Here is a 13430-nt window from a genome sequence, read left to right on the forward strand (position 1 = left end):
TAACTAATGATAATTATTTATCCATGGAAGGCACTGGAACATGTTACCCAGAGAAGTTGTGGATGTCCCACCTCTGGAAGTATTCAAGGCCAGGTTGGATGAGGCTTTGAGCAACCTGATCTAGGGGAAGGTGTCCCTGCCCATGGCAGGGGCGTTGGTACTAGATGATCTTTAAGGTCTCTTCCAACCCAAACCATTCTAGAATTCTATGATTCTGTAATAGTAATAGTAGAAATTTGCTTGCTAACCTAGTGAAGGAAGGAGTTCACTTCAATTTTTACATATGTCAAGCATTGTTTTAAATTGCCTGATCTCTGCATTGTTGGATATAAATTTGTCCTTATCTTTCACTCAGACTCAAGTATGAGAAGTTTGCAAATGGGTGTCTTGAATATAGTTCATTATTTCTGCTGGAGTGCATACAGAGCTTTGTCTACTAAACCCACTTGCTGTCCTAGCCCTTGTGGCATCACAACAGGCCACTCTGTGGAGGGGAAACGCTGGCTCAGGCTCGCCTCTCCAAATTTTTTGCAGCCCTGTACTATCAAGGTGGTGAGCAGTGTAGTATATGGCCCTGGAAAATGTGGCGCTGAACAGAAAACTGTACAGTATTTCTGTACTCATGAGGTTTCTTTTGTTCATAACAAATCATTCAGTTTCCCATACTGCTATTGCAGAATATTTCCCAAGTTAGCAGAAACCCTCCATTTACTCTTAAATGTAGAGAAGGCAATAAGCAACTTCATTTGGGAGGGTGAATGCAATGGTTCTCTGCAGTCTTACAAAATTCGCTTCTGTGTGAAGTTGAAGATGGGGGTAATTTGCCATGCCCAGTGGAAAAAACAGTCTGCTTTCATTGTTCTGGACCTGAGTCTGTAGCCCACTGGAATGTGCGCGTGGGGAAAGAAAAGGCAAACTAGTTTTCAGTGAGGAAAATGGAAACCATTTCTTCAAAACATAAATGTTTTGAAAGGGAATTTCATTCCTGGAGAAGCACCTCTAGGAAGCAGGCTTATTGAGTAATATTTGTGTCGTGGCTGTGAAAACAAGCTGTTGTGTGTAGACCAGTCATTGCCCATCTGTGACTGAGGACAGGAGTACGCTACCACTCAGTCTCATTTGATATGGAGAAGGAAATGTGGCCCTGCCTACCACAAGTGACTTACTTGATACAATTGTCGAAGAGGCGAGCGAAGAATGGACATGGTTTAGAGTAATATTTGCTCTAAGCTGGTGTGCTGGGTGTGACATTTTGTCTGTGATGCATTTAGCTTCAGTGAGGACCACCAGTTAGATCCCCTAGTGATTGCTTAGCCTCGTCTTTACCATCTCCATCCTCTAAATTGTATCCAGTATATTCCAACCTGTTCCTTCAAGCTTTTAAGCCAACTTCACCAAGTGCATTTGTATCCAGATATGCACATAGAAATTATGTGCCATAATATCCTTCAAATTTAATATTGAGGGATGAATGGAGAGTGACTGTAATGGCCTTAAATGTTTAAATAACTGATGCAGAGCGTAGTACATAACTGATTACTGACATAAAATCACTGCAGTCCCAGCATCCTCAACGAGAAACAACCATCTCAGTTATTTTTGTAAGATGCCAATTAGATTTTGACAGAAATGTAAGCGAGAGGGAGAGCAGCCTTAGCCATGCATCAAACCATGCTGCATTGCCATTTTCTGCTTTGCGGCAATGAGACTGGTAGTAGAGAAAGTGAATGGTTACATTTTGGTAAAGACAAGAAGAACAAACGAAACCTTGCCATCCTGAAGCTCCTGTGTGAAGCCAGTTTTCAGGAGAGGCCTCTGCTGCATCTCACACAGCCTGGGGTGGCATCTTCAGGACCTGTGAACTCCTTCTGCCCGTGCCCCGAAGGGGCTGGATGCAGTTTGCCCAAAACCCACACAGCTGTGTTAGAATGATGCTGACCTCAAGTTATTTCACCCTGCAGCTTAACAAGATTTGGTAACCTGAGTAAAGCACGTAGTTAAGCGTGATCAGGTAGCTTCTGACTTAGGGGAGGCTGCAGCTAGCCAGCTCAGCTTAGGCAGTTGTGTCTGCCTGCAAAACACCACGGCTACATACCCATACGTGCCATCACGTATTTTCAAGTGCTACTGGCAGCCAAAGATGAAAAGAGGAATGATTGTAGCTGTGAGGAAAACCTACAGAAATACTTTGTGAGCACAATACATAAAATTATCTTAATAGCTATCTAGTAGCATTTCAAAACAAAATGAGGAAGTTGTTTTAGATATTGAGTCAGGCTAATCTATAGTAGCTAATGATTGATCCAGTAAAGCCCAGTATACCTTTTTTCTGTTTTAAATGTAGCTAGTATTTATATTTAGGGTTTTTTAAATTAATTTTCACTGCTTATCTTTATTTTTCATCTGCAGTTATTTGATACCGCAACTAGAAGTACAAGTTTTCCTTTCCATTCTTCACAGGCTAATAAGCTACTTGAGGTTTTTTAAGAATCCAGTACTCCAGGGCAAATTAAGAAACAAGAGAAAGACTTAATTCATTATTTATAGTAACTGTATGGATAGAAAAAGTATCCCTTAGCCAGATATTTTGGTTAGTTTAATCTTAAAGTGTGTTTTAGCATGTAAACCAAATACTTGATATTTAATTTAGTTCATCTTTAGTGTCTGGTTCTAAAAAAGAACTTTTAACTGCAAATGGTTTTCCTTTTTGCTCATATAAATTAGAGACATTACCTATTTAGAATATTAATTCCACATATTTCAGTCTTTTCAGGAGCAGAATAAAATGAGATAAAACATATTTTAAGTAGGAGGTTATTTTTGTTCCATAGAAAGTTACTTTCTGATTTTTTTATGTTATACTGTGTAATACTGTGGTGAGTCATATTCCTGTACTATAAAAGTGCCATGCTATTCTATGATATTTTTTAAAATGTTTATTAAGGAGGTGTGCACAACAACTAGCTCTAGCTAGGAAGGCTGGTCGAATCTTCCTTTGAGAAGAAAAATATTCAGAGACCCATTGATTACAGAGGAAATGTACAGACACTTGACTTCCTTGAACAGAGTTAATTTTTATGATTATACCCACATACCTGAGTGTTATTATCATTTTGTTGGTAAAATCTTGGTGATTCTGAAGTAAATGGCAAATTAACAATAGCAGAGGGTGCAGATGACATGCCTCAGTTCAAAGCACCTTAAAATCAGGGCAATTTCGAAAGTGTCACAGATAACCAATGCTCAGAATACATTTGGTGGGTTGCTGTTAGGACATTGTTATAAAGCCCTGAGGCTTAGAAAGGTACCCTTTAATTTGTCAGTATTTTCTGTAGTAAATTATTTATTAAGTGAAGGTTTGTAGAATAAGACCATGTCGTGAAGACCACACCGATACCTCTATTGCAAAAATTTCACGAGAGACTGGCATTTCTGAGACTTTTTTAACCAGTGGTGACTTAATTTTAAAACCATCAGGGGACATCCGTATCACGTATTGCAGGGTGCCTACTGCCGAACAGGCTGATTTGACATATCTAAAGCCTGAGAAATAGCAAAGATCCTCCAGTGTTATGCCTTTGTTCACAGGCTATCATATTTTTCATCCTTTGCCTGCAGTTTTGAGATCCCTTTTTACAGAACTCCTTTAGACCGTAGAATATTACACAGATCAAATAAAGCTTAAAAAGAAGTCCTGTTATAAAGGTTATAATATTGGATATTCACTCTACATCTGAATGATAATAATTCTACCAGACCAATTATTGGTAATAATTATAAAGTCTTTATAAAGAAATGATCACTAATGGAGAAGCAGTGTTACAGCGTTGTTTAACTTCTTTGGAAAAGCAGGATCAGCAGCAGGATATTTGTATGCAAAATGTTCAGAAAGGATGCCTGAATCATTCGCTTGAGGGTCTCAAATTCTGCACACATATTCATAATATTTTAAAGCTTGTGTGTATTTCACTGTATCATTGTCTGTGAAGTTGCTGAGGTAAAACAGAAGTGAGTTATGGCAAATAAGAACTCTGAGACATAAAAGTCTTGGCAGTCAAGGCTAATGCTGCTGTGCCTACCTCTGTGCTTAATGATCACATAGAATAGGTACATTCCAGAATTAAATTTATCTCAGACATTGAAATTTAATTTACCAAGCTTTGGGGCCAGTGATTTGTAGCATTCATAGACCAAATTTGGCACGCTGCTACATCTATTTTATGGCGTCCACCTACACATAAATATATATCAAAGACTTTAAATGGCAAGTAAGAATCAATAAGCTGCAGTGGCTTGGTTCTTTCAGTAAAATCATTGTCTCAGGGGTTAACTCACATCTCAGAACTATGTTGCAGATTGTGTTATGCCAAGAAGTGGAACCATAATCCCTTATTTTTCCAGGATGGATAATATGATTGCACATTGCTGTAAAGGAGAATTGATGCTGAATGCTTGCTGTTTTCCCAGCCATCTGTTAGGATGTGATGTTTTAGTCATTATGGAAAAATTAAAAATTAATTACACTGTCATGAAAGTAACCCTTATTACCTGGTTTGCATAATTTTATGCCTCTGCAAGAGTTGCTTGCCCCTTTCTTTCTCTGAATGACATCTCAGGACAGTAAGCATGAGTATGTAAGAAGCAGAACTGTATAAATTTAGAAAAATACCTTTAGCTTGAGTCTTTTCAGAAAGTAAATCAGTTATCCCACAAGAATCTAAGTAAGAATAGAATTAAGCTATATATCTAACAAAATAAATTAAACATGACCAAACCCAAAAAGTCAGTGTTCATCTACCACCAGAAGTCTTATGTGCAGTCTGCTGCACGAGCTCAGCTTACACAAACCCTCTCTGGGTCTCACTTTTCATAGCTTTCCTGTTGTTCTAAACTTCATGTTTGTGGTCTCACAGGTTCTTGTCAGAATGCGAAAAAGATTATGTTTGTCTCTTTTCCCTTACCTCAGCAAGCCATAACAAATCCACATGACTCCCAGCTTTAGTTTAATGATCAATGAATATCAACCACTACTCATCTTTCAAACATACCTTCTAAATCCCAGTGGACTTAATCAAGCCAACCAGAAGATGTACATTGTTGTTCCCTGAGGTACCTGGGGATATGAACTCACTGAAAAAATTTGGAGAAATATTTCCTTTTCCTTTTAACGATGCTGATTCTTCAAAAGCAGAACTTTTCACACAAGTGCCATTTTCATCTGGAAGGCTTTTTCAAGTTCGAGAAATAGTTCTGGCAAAAATCAGAATAAGATGCCCATGCCTACAATAACCCTTGTTTTGTGCGCTCTTTTGAAATGTGGAGCTCATTCTCCAGCAACCAGTTGCACACCCTGAAGAGCCCATGGGCAGGGAGGCATGTGCCTGTCTCCCTTCTGCCAAAACACCAGCCGGTTGCCAAGGCACAAGAAAATAAGTCAGACTTACCTCTGACTGGGCTAGTCTGCAGGCTGTCTGGTATTCCACGCAGCAAAGCCTTCTCCTCACCGCTTCTTAGGGGCTTCATTTTTTTTCTCTTGTGTATACTAAAAGTAATGCAATATAGAATTCTAAGTCCAAGGATTACCCAGGGTCAGCAAAGTCCTCTTCATATTTCATTTTTTTGTCAGTTTGTTAGTTTTGGTGGTTCTCTGCAAACTTCCTGATATTTAGAAATAATAAAGGTTCTCACTATATTACCTTTTCCTGCTCATCTGACTAAATAATAGCCTCCATTTAAAATAAGGACAGCTGGCAAGGGATTAACCTGAGGGAAATATTTGCCTTTGATGTTGTTAGAAAAAAATAAAGTAATAAATTGCAGTATTTTAAAAGAATTCAGCATATTTGCAGTAAGTTCTTACACCTTCTGAGTAATTTTTATGGAGATTCTGTGCATGTGACCAAAACAGATGCTTTTCATAGTTGGTGCTAGTAGACTCCTGCATCCTGGCAGCAGAAGTTGGCTCCAGGTTAAAGTCAGTCCCAGTCTGGGATCAGTGGTGCACCATTGTGTGATTCTCTGAAATCTTACTCCTAAATATCAAGAAACCAAGAATAAAAGAGTCTGACTATAAATTCCTAGATCAGTGGTTCCAAACTGTGGTCCATGAGGCCTTGGTAAGTGCCCTGCAAAACTGTCCTAAATAGTGTTTTCTGTTGCGAATCTGACAAAGCTTCTAGATTCCCACTAATCCATTGTCCAAAAAGTAGTCCCTCTTCTAGGTGATACAACAAAGCTGAGGAGTAAAACAAATGCTGACTGGTGGTCCTAACCACCTACCAACCCTCTTTGGACAGAGTAGTCTGCGAGTTGAATCTTGCATGGCCCTGGCCAGGGGCTGCAGACTGCTGCTGTTTCCCTCTAAGGGAAGATGCTGCCTGGCCCCTGGAGCTGATCCTTCCAGGGAAATTACCCTTCCACTTCTGCCCTTTGCTCAATTAGCTTTTGCCGTTGTTAATTTGGCAACATTTTGCTTCTAAATTCTTTAATGAGGGTGTGGGAGCAGACAGCGTGACAGAGCAATGGTCATTTTTACCGTGTATTAACATGTCTTCCCTCCTTCCCTTCCAACCCGAGCAGCGTGCTCGACAGCGCAAGTCGCCTGGATGAAGAACATAAGCTGATCGCCAGGTATGCAGCAAGGCTGGCAGCAGAAACTTCTTCATCAGTAAGTGTTTTAATTAAAAAGGAAGGTACTTTCCTTCTGTATGTTCTAGAGTCTTGGCAAGATCAGGGAAATTACATCTGATGGTCTTAATGATTAATGGATTATTTTTCCCTATCCTTTTCATCAGACACTGTTATGATTTAGTAATAACACTTTTATGCAGTCCGTTTAAACCAAAGAATCCACATACTAATGCGTATAATCTATATACTAATGCAATGGTATTTAAACTATTACAGCAAAGGGAATCTGACATCTTGAACTTGGGAAAGACTAGAAAGTATTGTCTGGACTAACTTTGGTTAAAGGTTAATGATTTACTGAAGTGGAAAAATGGGGTGGTGAATCCATTTTATTCTTTAGTTCAAATATCACGGCTGCTAGGGCCCTAAGTGCTGAGGATTTTAAAGAACGATCTTCAGCAGGATGACTGTAATGACCCCCTGCATTAGCCCTGGCTCTCATTTTCATTTCAGAGCAATGATTATTCTGCTCTATGTATCCCAAGATAGAAGGTGATGGCAGGCTAAAACCTCACTAACTATATTCAGGAATAAGAGAGAATGAAGCAGGAACCTAATCGAAGTATATAAAATCTTAAATGGCACAAATAAGGTCAGCCTAGTTCCTTTTTTTCCATCTCAGCACATTTGATAGAACAAGGGACCATAAATGATGGTTAAGTGAAAAGCAGCTGATCTGGAGTGCCCGGAAGCATATTTTCACACTGAGATTTACACTGCGAGGTCAATTGAAAAGGCACCACTCTTCATGTAAAAACACTGAGTCGCGTTCATCCCAGGTGAAGGCAGCGAGGATGAATCTACCACCCTGTGCAGCCATCTGTCATGGAAAATTTCCCACTACCTGCAGCTGCAGGGGAAGAGAGGGGTGCCCGGGTGCTCCTGGTCTGCCAGCCCAGCCCAAATGAATCCCTTTGAGAGGTGTGACACAGTGTTTCAAATTTGAGGCAACCTGTAGGTGATGGTCCGGTTTCTGAAGGATAGTAATTCTAGATTCAAGATTTCCCATTAATAATGTCTCTGGGTAGAAACTGGTGGAAATCAGTTGTATATAACATGTGTCTGTGATGTGGGGGAAACTTAGGAAACAGTACTTAAGTAGCTTTTAAATAGAGCTGGTTTGAAGGTAAATACTGAATTACTCTTTGGCGTCCATCTGTGCTCTTTGAACAAAGGAGACAGAAGGAAAAGAGAAGGTTTCTGTATACAGAAATCTTTCCAAGCACAAGAGTGGCACCACATTAGAAGCACAGTGGAAGTTTTTAAAGCTTTGCTGATGGTCATTCTGGTTTTTAAGGAACAAAATGTACTGACAACACCGAGCATTCAGGATAATGATTGTGGGTCCGTCTGTATCACTCGTGACATCCACCAGCATGTTTCAGTTCTTCTTCTTTGTGTATTCCTCTGCTCCCCTATGGTTGGAGTGTTAATGGGAAAATGTACCCATGGCATAAAAAATAGTAAATGGTTACAGGCATAGCGTACTGTCCTTTCCCCACAGACAGCGCTAACAAAGGTTAGCACTGAGATGTATCTTATCCTTTCTGAGGGTCCATTCTTGCAAGGTGCCACCTCCTGGAGAAGGAAGTGCCTGGCATCACATAAAATTGGGCTCCAGAGTTACACCTCACAAAGCTCTTACAGTGAGAAACACTGAGATAAACAGCTGTAACTCAGCAGAGTATTTTTTAATGTCTAATTCTTTCAGATTGGAGTTAGAAATAAATGCATGTCTTTGATAGCTGTGAAACTTTAAATGTCTTGCTCTGCATTGTCATTGATATAATACTGAAATACAGGAGTACGAACAAACAAACCAATATTTGCTTATTTCTGATAAACATGAAAAAGAGCATAGTCCGATGAAGATGTAGCAAGCACTGTCTAGTTTGGTAAGAAATAGTTTAATTGCCATTTGATTTTATTTGGGGGAAAAGGGTTCTGCTTAACTTGGGACTGGGGAAAGAGCTTTACCTGAGTGTATCGGAGAATTTGCCAAATGGGCCACACAGCCAGACTGAAAACTGAGTACAGCTTTCAGACTGAAAGTGAAACCATGCTTTCAAGAGAAGGAAGCTTGACTGCACTGGAAACACATCCTCTTCTTTTTGGAGAGGAACACTCTTTTTTGCTTCAGTGTTTTCATCTTGTCTGTAGTATCAAAATTAAGAGCCATATTACAACATATCACAACAACTGCCTGCAGCAGTGCCATTGCCTTTTACAATTGGTTCAAAGGAAGCTCCTTGAAGCAGTGAATGACAGGATGGTAAACACTGAGTCTTATTTACTCTAGCACTTACCCTGCTTTTACTAGCACAGGAGCCATCCTGGTATGAACACAACATGGATGCTCTTTTTTTCAGTGTAGGCAAGCCTGGTACTGCATTTTCTGTAAGCAGATTTCACAGAGCAGATCTGCATTGAACTCATAGGTACATCTTGGCTATTCCTTCTTCAGTGCGGCCTTCTCTTTTACAACAGCAACAGGGTCAGCAGAGAGGGGCATCAGATATCTCCTTCACCATTGATGCAAACAAGCAACAAAGGCAGCTGATTGCAGAGCTTGAAAATAAAAACCGGTAAGCATCCACAAAGTACCTGGGTTTGTTTAGTCCCCTGTATGTTGTGCATGTTTTGTTTGTTTTACCACCTACGTTTTTTACCACCTACTTCTGTGCAATGTGCTTATACATGCACAAACACCTCCCCCTACAAAAGGCACAGGGCACAAAAAGGTCTATGGAATATGACAAAAGGCTTTGAAATCCACAGCCACCTTGTGTTTTAATATGTACTGTTCAATGACGTGATATAACAATCGATACTTTACTGTTTGCAGCTGCTGTTTGTTAAGAGGTTTTTTTTTAAAAAAGAAGCCTGTCCTGTTTCAAAACCAGATTAACTTTGTGTTGGATTCTCTGTAGCACTGTAACCTGAAATGATAAAAGGATCAGTCACACTGGTAATGTTATGCTCCCCTGCTTTCATTTGTGAAAAGACAATCAAAGCTCTCCACAACACAATCTGCCTGGGAAAGGTTTGCAGAAAGGTTAGCAGCAAGTTAGGCTGCTGATCAAATGAGACACTAGGTACAAATGTGACTGAGACTGAGAGAGAGTGTCCACCAAATATAGGCCAGCCGGCCCCAAAAAGAGTGACGCCCATTTGTTAGCAGCAGAGGATCTGGCCCTGGGTATCAGACTGCCTGATGCCATGAAATGTATGGCAGCAGAGCTCTGCTTTTACTGCTGGACTGTACAATAGAGGCCAGCCCAGACCAGATGGTTTCCTATTCCGAACTCTGCACTGCCTTCTGTCACCCTGTAATGAGCCACCAGCTCCAGTGTTGATTTGTCTTTCATAGTTGGAGGCTGCCTCCTGACCGTCTGCTATTCAGTTGTGAAGAAGAGAAAAAATCCACAAAGGTTTCAACCTTCTGCTGCGAAGCTTTGTATTAGCCTTTTGACAGCACTCCAGGGCTGGCAAGCCAGCCATAACAAGTCCTATTAAAGGGCTTCTCCGTGAATTGTTTACCGCTCTCAGATCTCTGCTTACCCTGGAAGTTTTTTTTTAAGTGCGAAATATTTTCTCTGTTACTCGAGAGGGGCCAGGTATTATTTATTTTTTTGTGAAGTTCATATGCTGCTTGAAATGTTCACGGGAAAGAAGTAGAAGGGAGCAATTTAATTAAGCATATTGCTATTTCATATCTACCTCTTGACTTTTGAGGGTCTTGAAGAAATATTTCCCTTTATGGTGAAATCTTAAAACTCTATTTAAAAGATCTCCAGAGACCTGTCTCAGTGCTGAGGGCTTCTTTTGTTGTTTGGAGCCTGGTCATTATATCCACGTTGATGAAGAGCAACATACAGTCACACTTTTTTCTCCTCTTGCGATGTCCAGTGAGATGGTTTTGTGGAAAATAATATTGACTTGTAGTCTTCTGCTTATTCTCCTCCCCAAGAGAAATCCTACAGGAGATCCAGAGGCTGCGACTTGAACATGAGCAAGCATCTCAGCCCACACCAGAGAAGGCACAACAAAATCCCACCCTCCTTGCAGAGCTCCGGCTCCTGAGGTAAGTCCACAGCAGTAAAACCTCCGGCAATGACTGGAGACAAAAGAAGAAATAAGAGATAAGCCTGGCTTACAGTTTTGGGGGCTTTTTTAAGTAAATAACACTGTGTATTTTTTCTCCATTTTCGGTGCAGGTTGTAGTCCTAAAAGTAATTAAGCTTACGCTTGAAAGAGCATGCATGAGGAATCTCACATATTACTCATCTACATTAAATTAAGCACGTGCATTAGTGTTTGCAGAGTTAGGCCCTTAGGTCATTTGGAATAGGTCCCCACAGTCTTGTCCAAACACCATTAACTATATGGGGAAAAACGTCATTCTGTCAGAACAAATGCTTCTACAAAGACTTCTCCTTTATGCTAGAGTAAATATAGAGCTACATGAAAATGCAGCCAGAATTAAACCTTAATTTTTGGAAATTTCCCCCATGTGTTGAACTCTAAGGAGAGGTCACTTCTCTTCACGGTGCAAAACCGGGCTGCAGAAGGATCCTCCTTGTCATGTGGGAAGTGAGGAGTAATGTCATCTGCAGCAGCTGAAGATTTAGAGAAACATTTCTCCCATTATCCCACCAAGCTAAAAACATTGATATGGATGTGTCTGCATGTTAATTAGGATACTCTACATGGATATACTAATTGCCACGTATATCACATTGAAGAAGAACAGTTGTCGTTGGCCCAGATCTGTAGGCTCCCTGCAAGTCCTGAAGTTCATGTTTTAAGAGCCAGAGAATCCAGTAAGAACTATTCAGAACACCTCATATGAATAGAGTGTTAACACTTTATTTCTAGTGAAACAATGCTAGATTAAATTTTATTCACCCCCCTATAGAGCAGTTCTCTCATGAGAAGACTAAAGAACGTTTTTGGCCACATAGCCACTCCTCACACAAGTAATATTTTAGTGGTCTGATTCATAACCAAAGGAAATTACTGTAAAAAACTGTGCTAAATTTTTTTCTTTACAGATACTGTATAGTTTTATTATTGAGTTTTTCACACTAAAATATTTTCCTGTTTCACAAATAATTACATTTGCTTTCCAATTTGCAAACAAATTAGCTTCTTCATTTCTATGAGTGATTTTAGTATGTAATTACTCCTAGATATATACAGGCAAGTGACGTTATGAGAGAGATATAAAACTGACTGTGATGAAAATGCATACACTGCATAAAATGTACCAGTAATGTAGCTCCTGTGCATCAAGCCTAAAGTCTATTTTAAGCAGATTTAGGAGATTGGCTTTATATGTAATCGACAAATAAAATTCATTATTCTTAAAAAAAAAATCAAATGACAGTGCAGTGTTAGCAGACTGACTACTTAATTTTTCCCTCTTTTCAATTTTCCTGCACATATCAAAAGCATAATAACCTTATTTGAATTTCCTGACACAGGATGTCCCTAGGGCAGTGATGCTGAGTTCCTCAACTATCTTATCTTTTCTGATTTAATATGCAGTGTCAGAGTCAGAAAATAACTTTTAATCTGTGAGTCTGTACTGCTTTGCATACCTTCTAAAATGTTCACCATCTGAAAGGCAAAAGATTGGCTTTTGACTTACTGTGGAATTTCGACACCACCTCAAATTCCTAGGCACCTAAGATGTCACTAGGCTGTTCTTACCATGTGCAAATCAGCGGGAGTCAGAAGAGCCACACCGATTTATGTCTGTTACCCCACAGACTTTTGGGGCTTGAAGCAATTAGGACAGTAGGGCAATTTAGTTCGTATAACAATAAGAAATGCTGGAATCTGTAAATTATGTTGTGGATGACTGTCCCAGCATCTGTCACTAGGTGCTGTATTGTTGCAGACTGACTGAAATGAGGTTCTGAACACAGCATTCCTTCACATTACTGGTGCTGTCTTGGAGACAGGTTGGAAAGCCCATTACTTTCAAGAACTTGCTCTGGAGTACAGTGGGAGAAAAAAATTCAGAGGAGCTGTCTGTACCTTGCACGCTGCTTAGTTCCTCTCTCCCTGTAGAAAGGATCTCAGCCCCAGCAGAGGTCTGTGCTAGGACCTGCCGCTTCAAACTACATGGATAGGGTGTCTGATTTTTATTAGCGGTTTCTTAAACTCATTTGCCTTTGTACAGTTTATAGCATTTCCAACCATTACACACTTGTAAGAGAAAAGCCAGCACAGACAATTTGTAGGAGAAAATAGATTAATCCTCCAGAAAAGTAAATACAACTTGGCAGTGTTACTATCTGATGCTATTATATAGGTGAGAGATAGCACACATGAACAATCCTGTAGAAATCAGTGTTGTTTCTATCAGTAACTGTTCAGACAACTTACAGAGAAGGCTCAAAATCAGGGTTTCATATTTCCCTAAAAAAAGGAAATGTATTTAGTCTTGTTGACTCTGGTGCTTTTTCATTTAGGATTAAATTGTCATATTTTGCAGGTAGTCCAGGGCTAATGACATAGTGAATTTATGTTATTTGCAACACAATAGTGTGTAAAATATACCTAATATGTATATTTTTCAACAGTAGTGTTGTTAATTATGTCATAGCTTCCAGGAGGCAACAATTTTATTTTGTGGTTTTGTGGGGACCTCTCTCATACAATTTAGTGATTGAACATGTGTGAGTGCTGAACCCCCATCCTGTGCAGTGGAGCTGTGCAGAATCAAAGCT

General features: G+C 39.8%; 1 protein-coding gene across 4 annotated transcripts in view; it reads left to right on the forward strand.

The window, feature by feature from the left end:
* Positions 1 to 13430, forward strand: part of DTNA (dystrobrevin alpha) — a 98887-nt gene that overhangs the window by 63892 nt on the left and 21565 nt on the right. For all 4 annotated transcript variants that reach the window (XM_086609263.1, XM_086609264.1, XM_086609265.1 and 1 more), the window contains 3 exons: positions 6580 to 6667; positions 9178 to 9275; positions 10661 to 10774. In XM_086609263.1, coding sequence (XP_086465389.1) covers positions 6580 to 6667; positions 9178 to 9275; positions 10661 to 10774 — 300 coding nt within the window. The remainder of the gene's footprint in view (positions 1 to 6579; positions 6668 to 9177; positions 9276 to 10660; positions 10775 to 13430) is intronic.

The sequence above is a fragment of the Tauraco erythrolophus genome, chromosome 3 (genome assembly GCF_009769465.1).
Source record: "Tauraco erythrolophus isolate bTauEry1 chromosome 3, bTauEry1.pri, whole genome shotgun sequence".
In the NCBI taxonomy this organism is placed as follows: Eukaryota; Metazoa; Chordata; class Aves; order Musophagiformes; family Musophagidae; genus Tauraco; species Tauraco erythrolophus.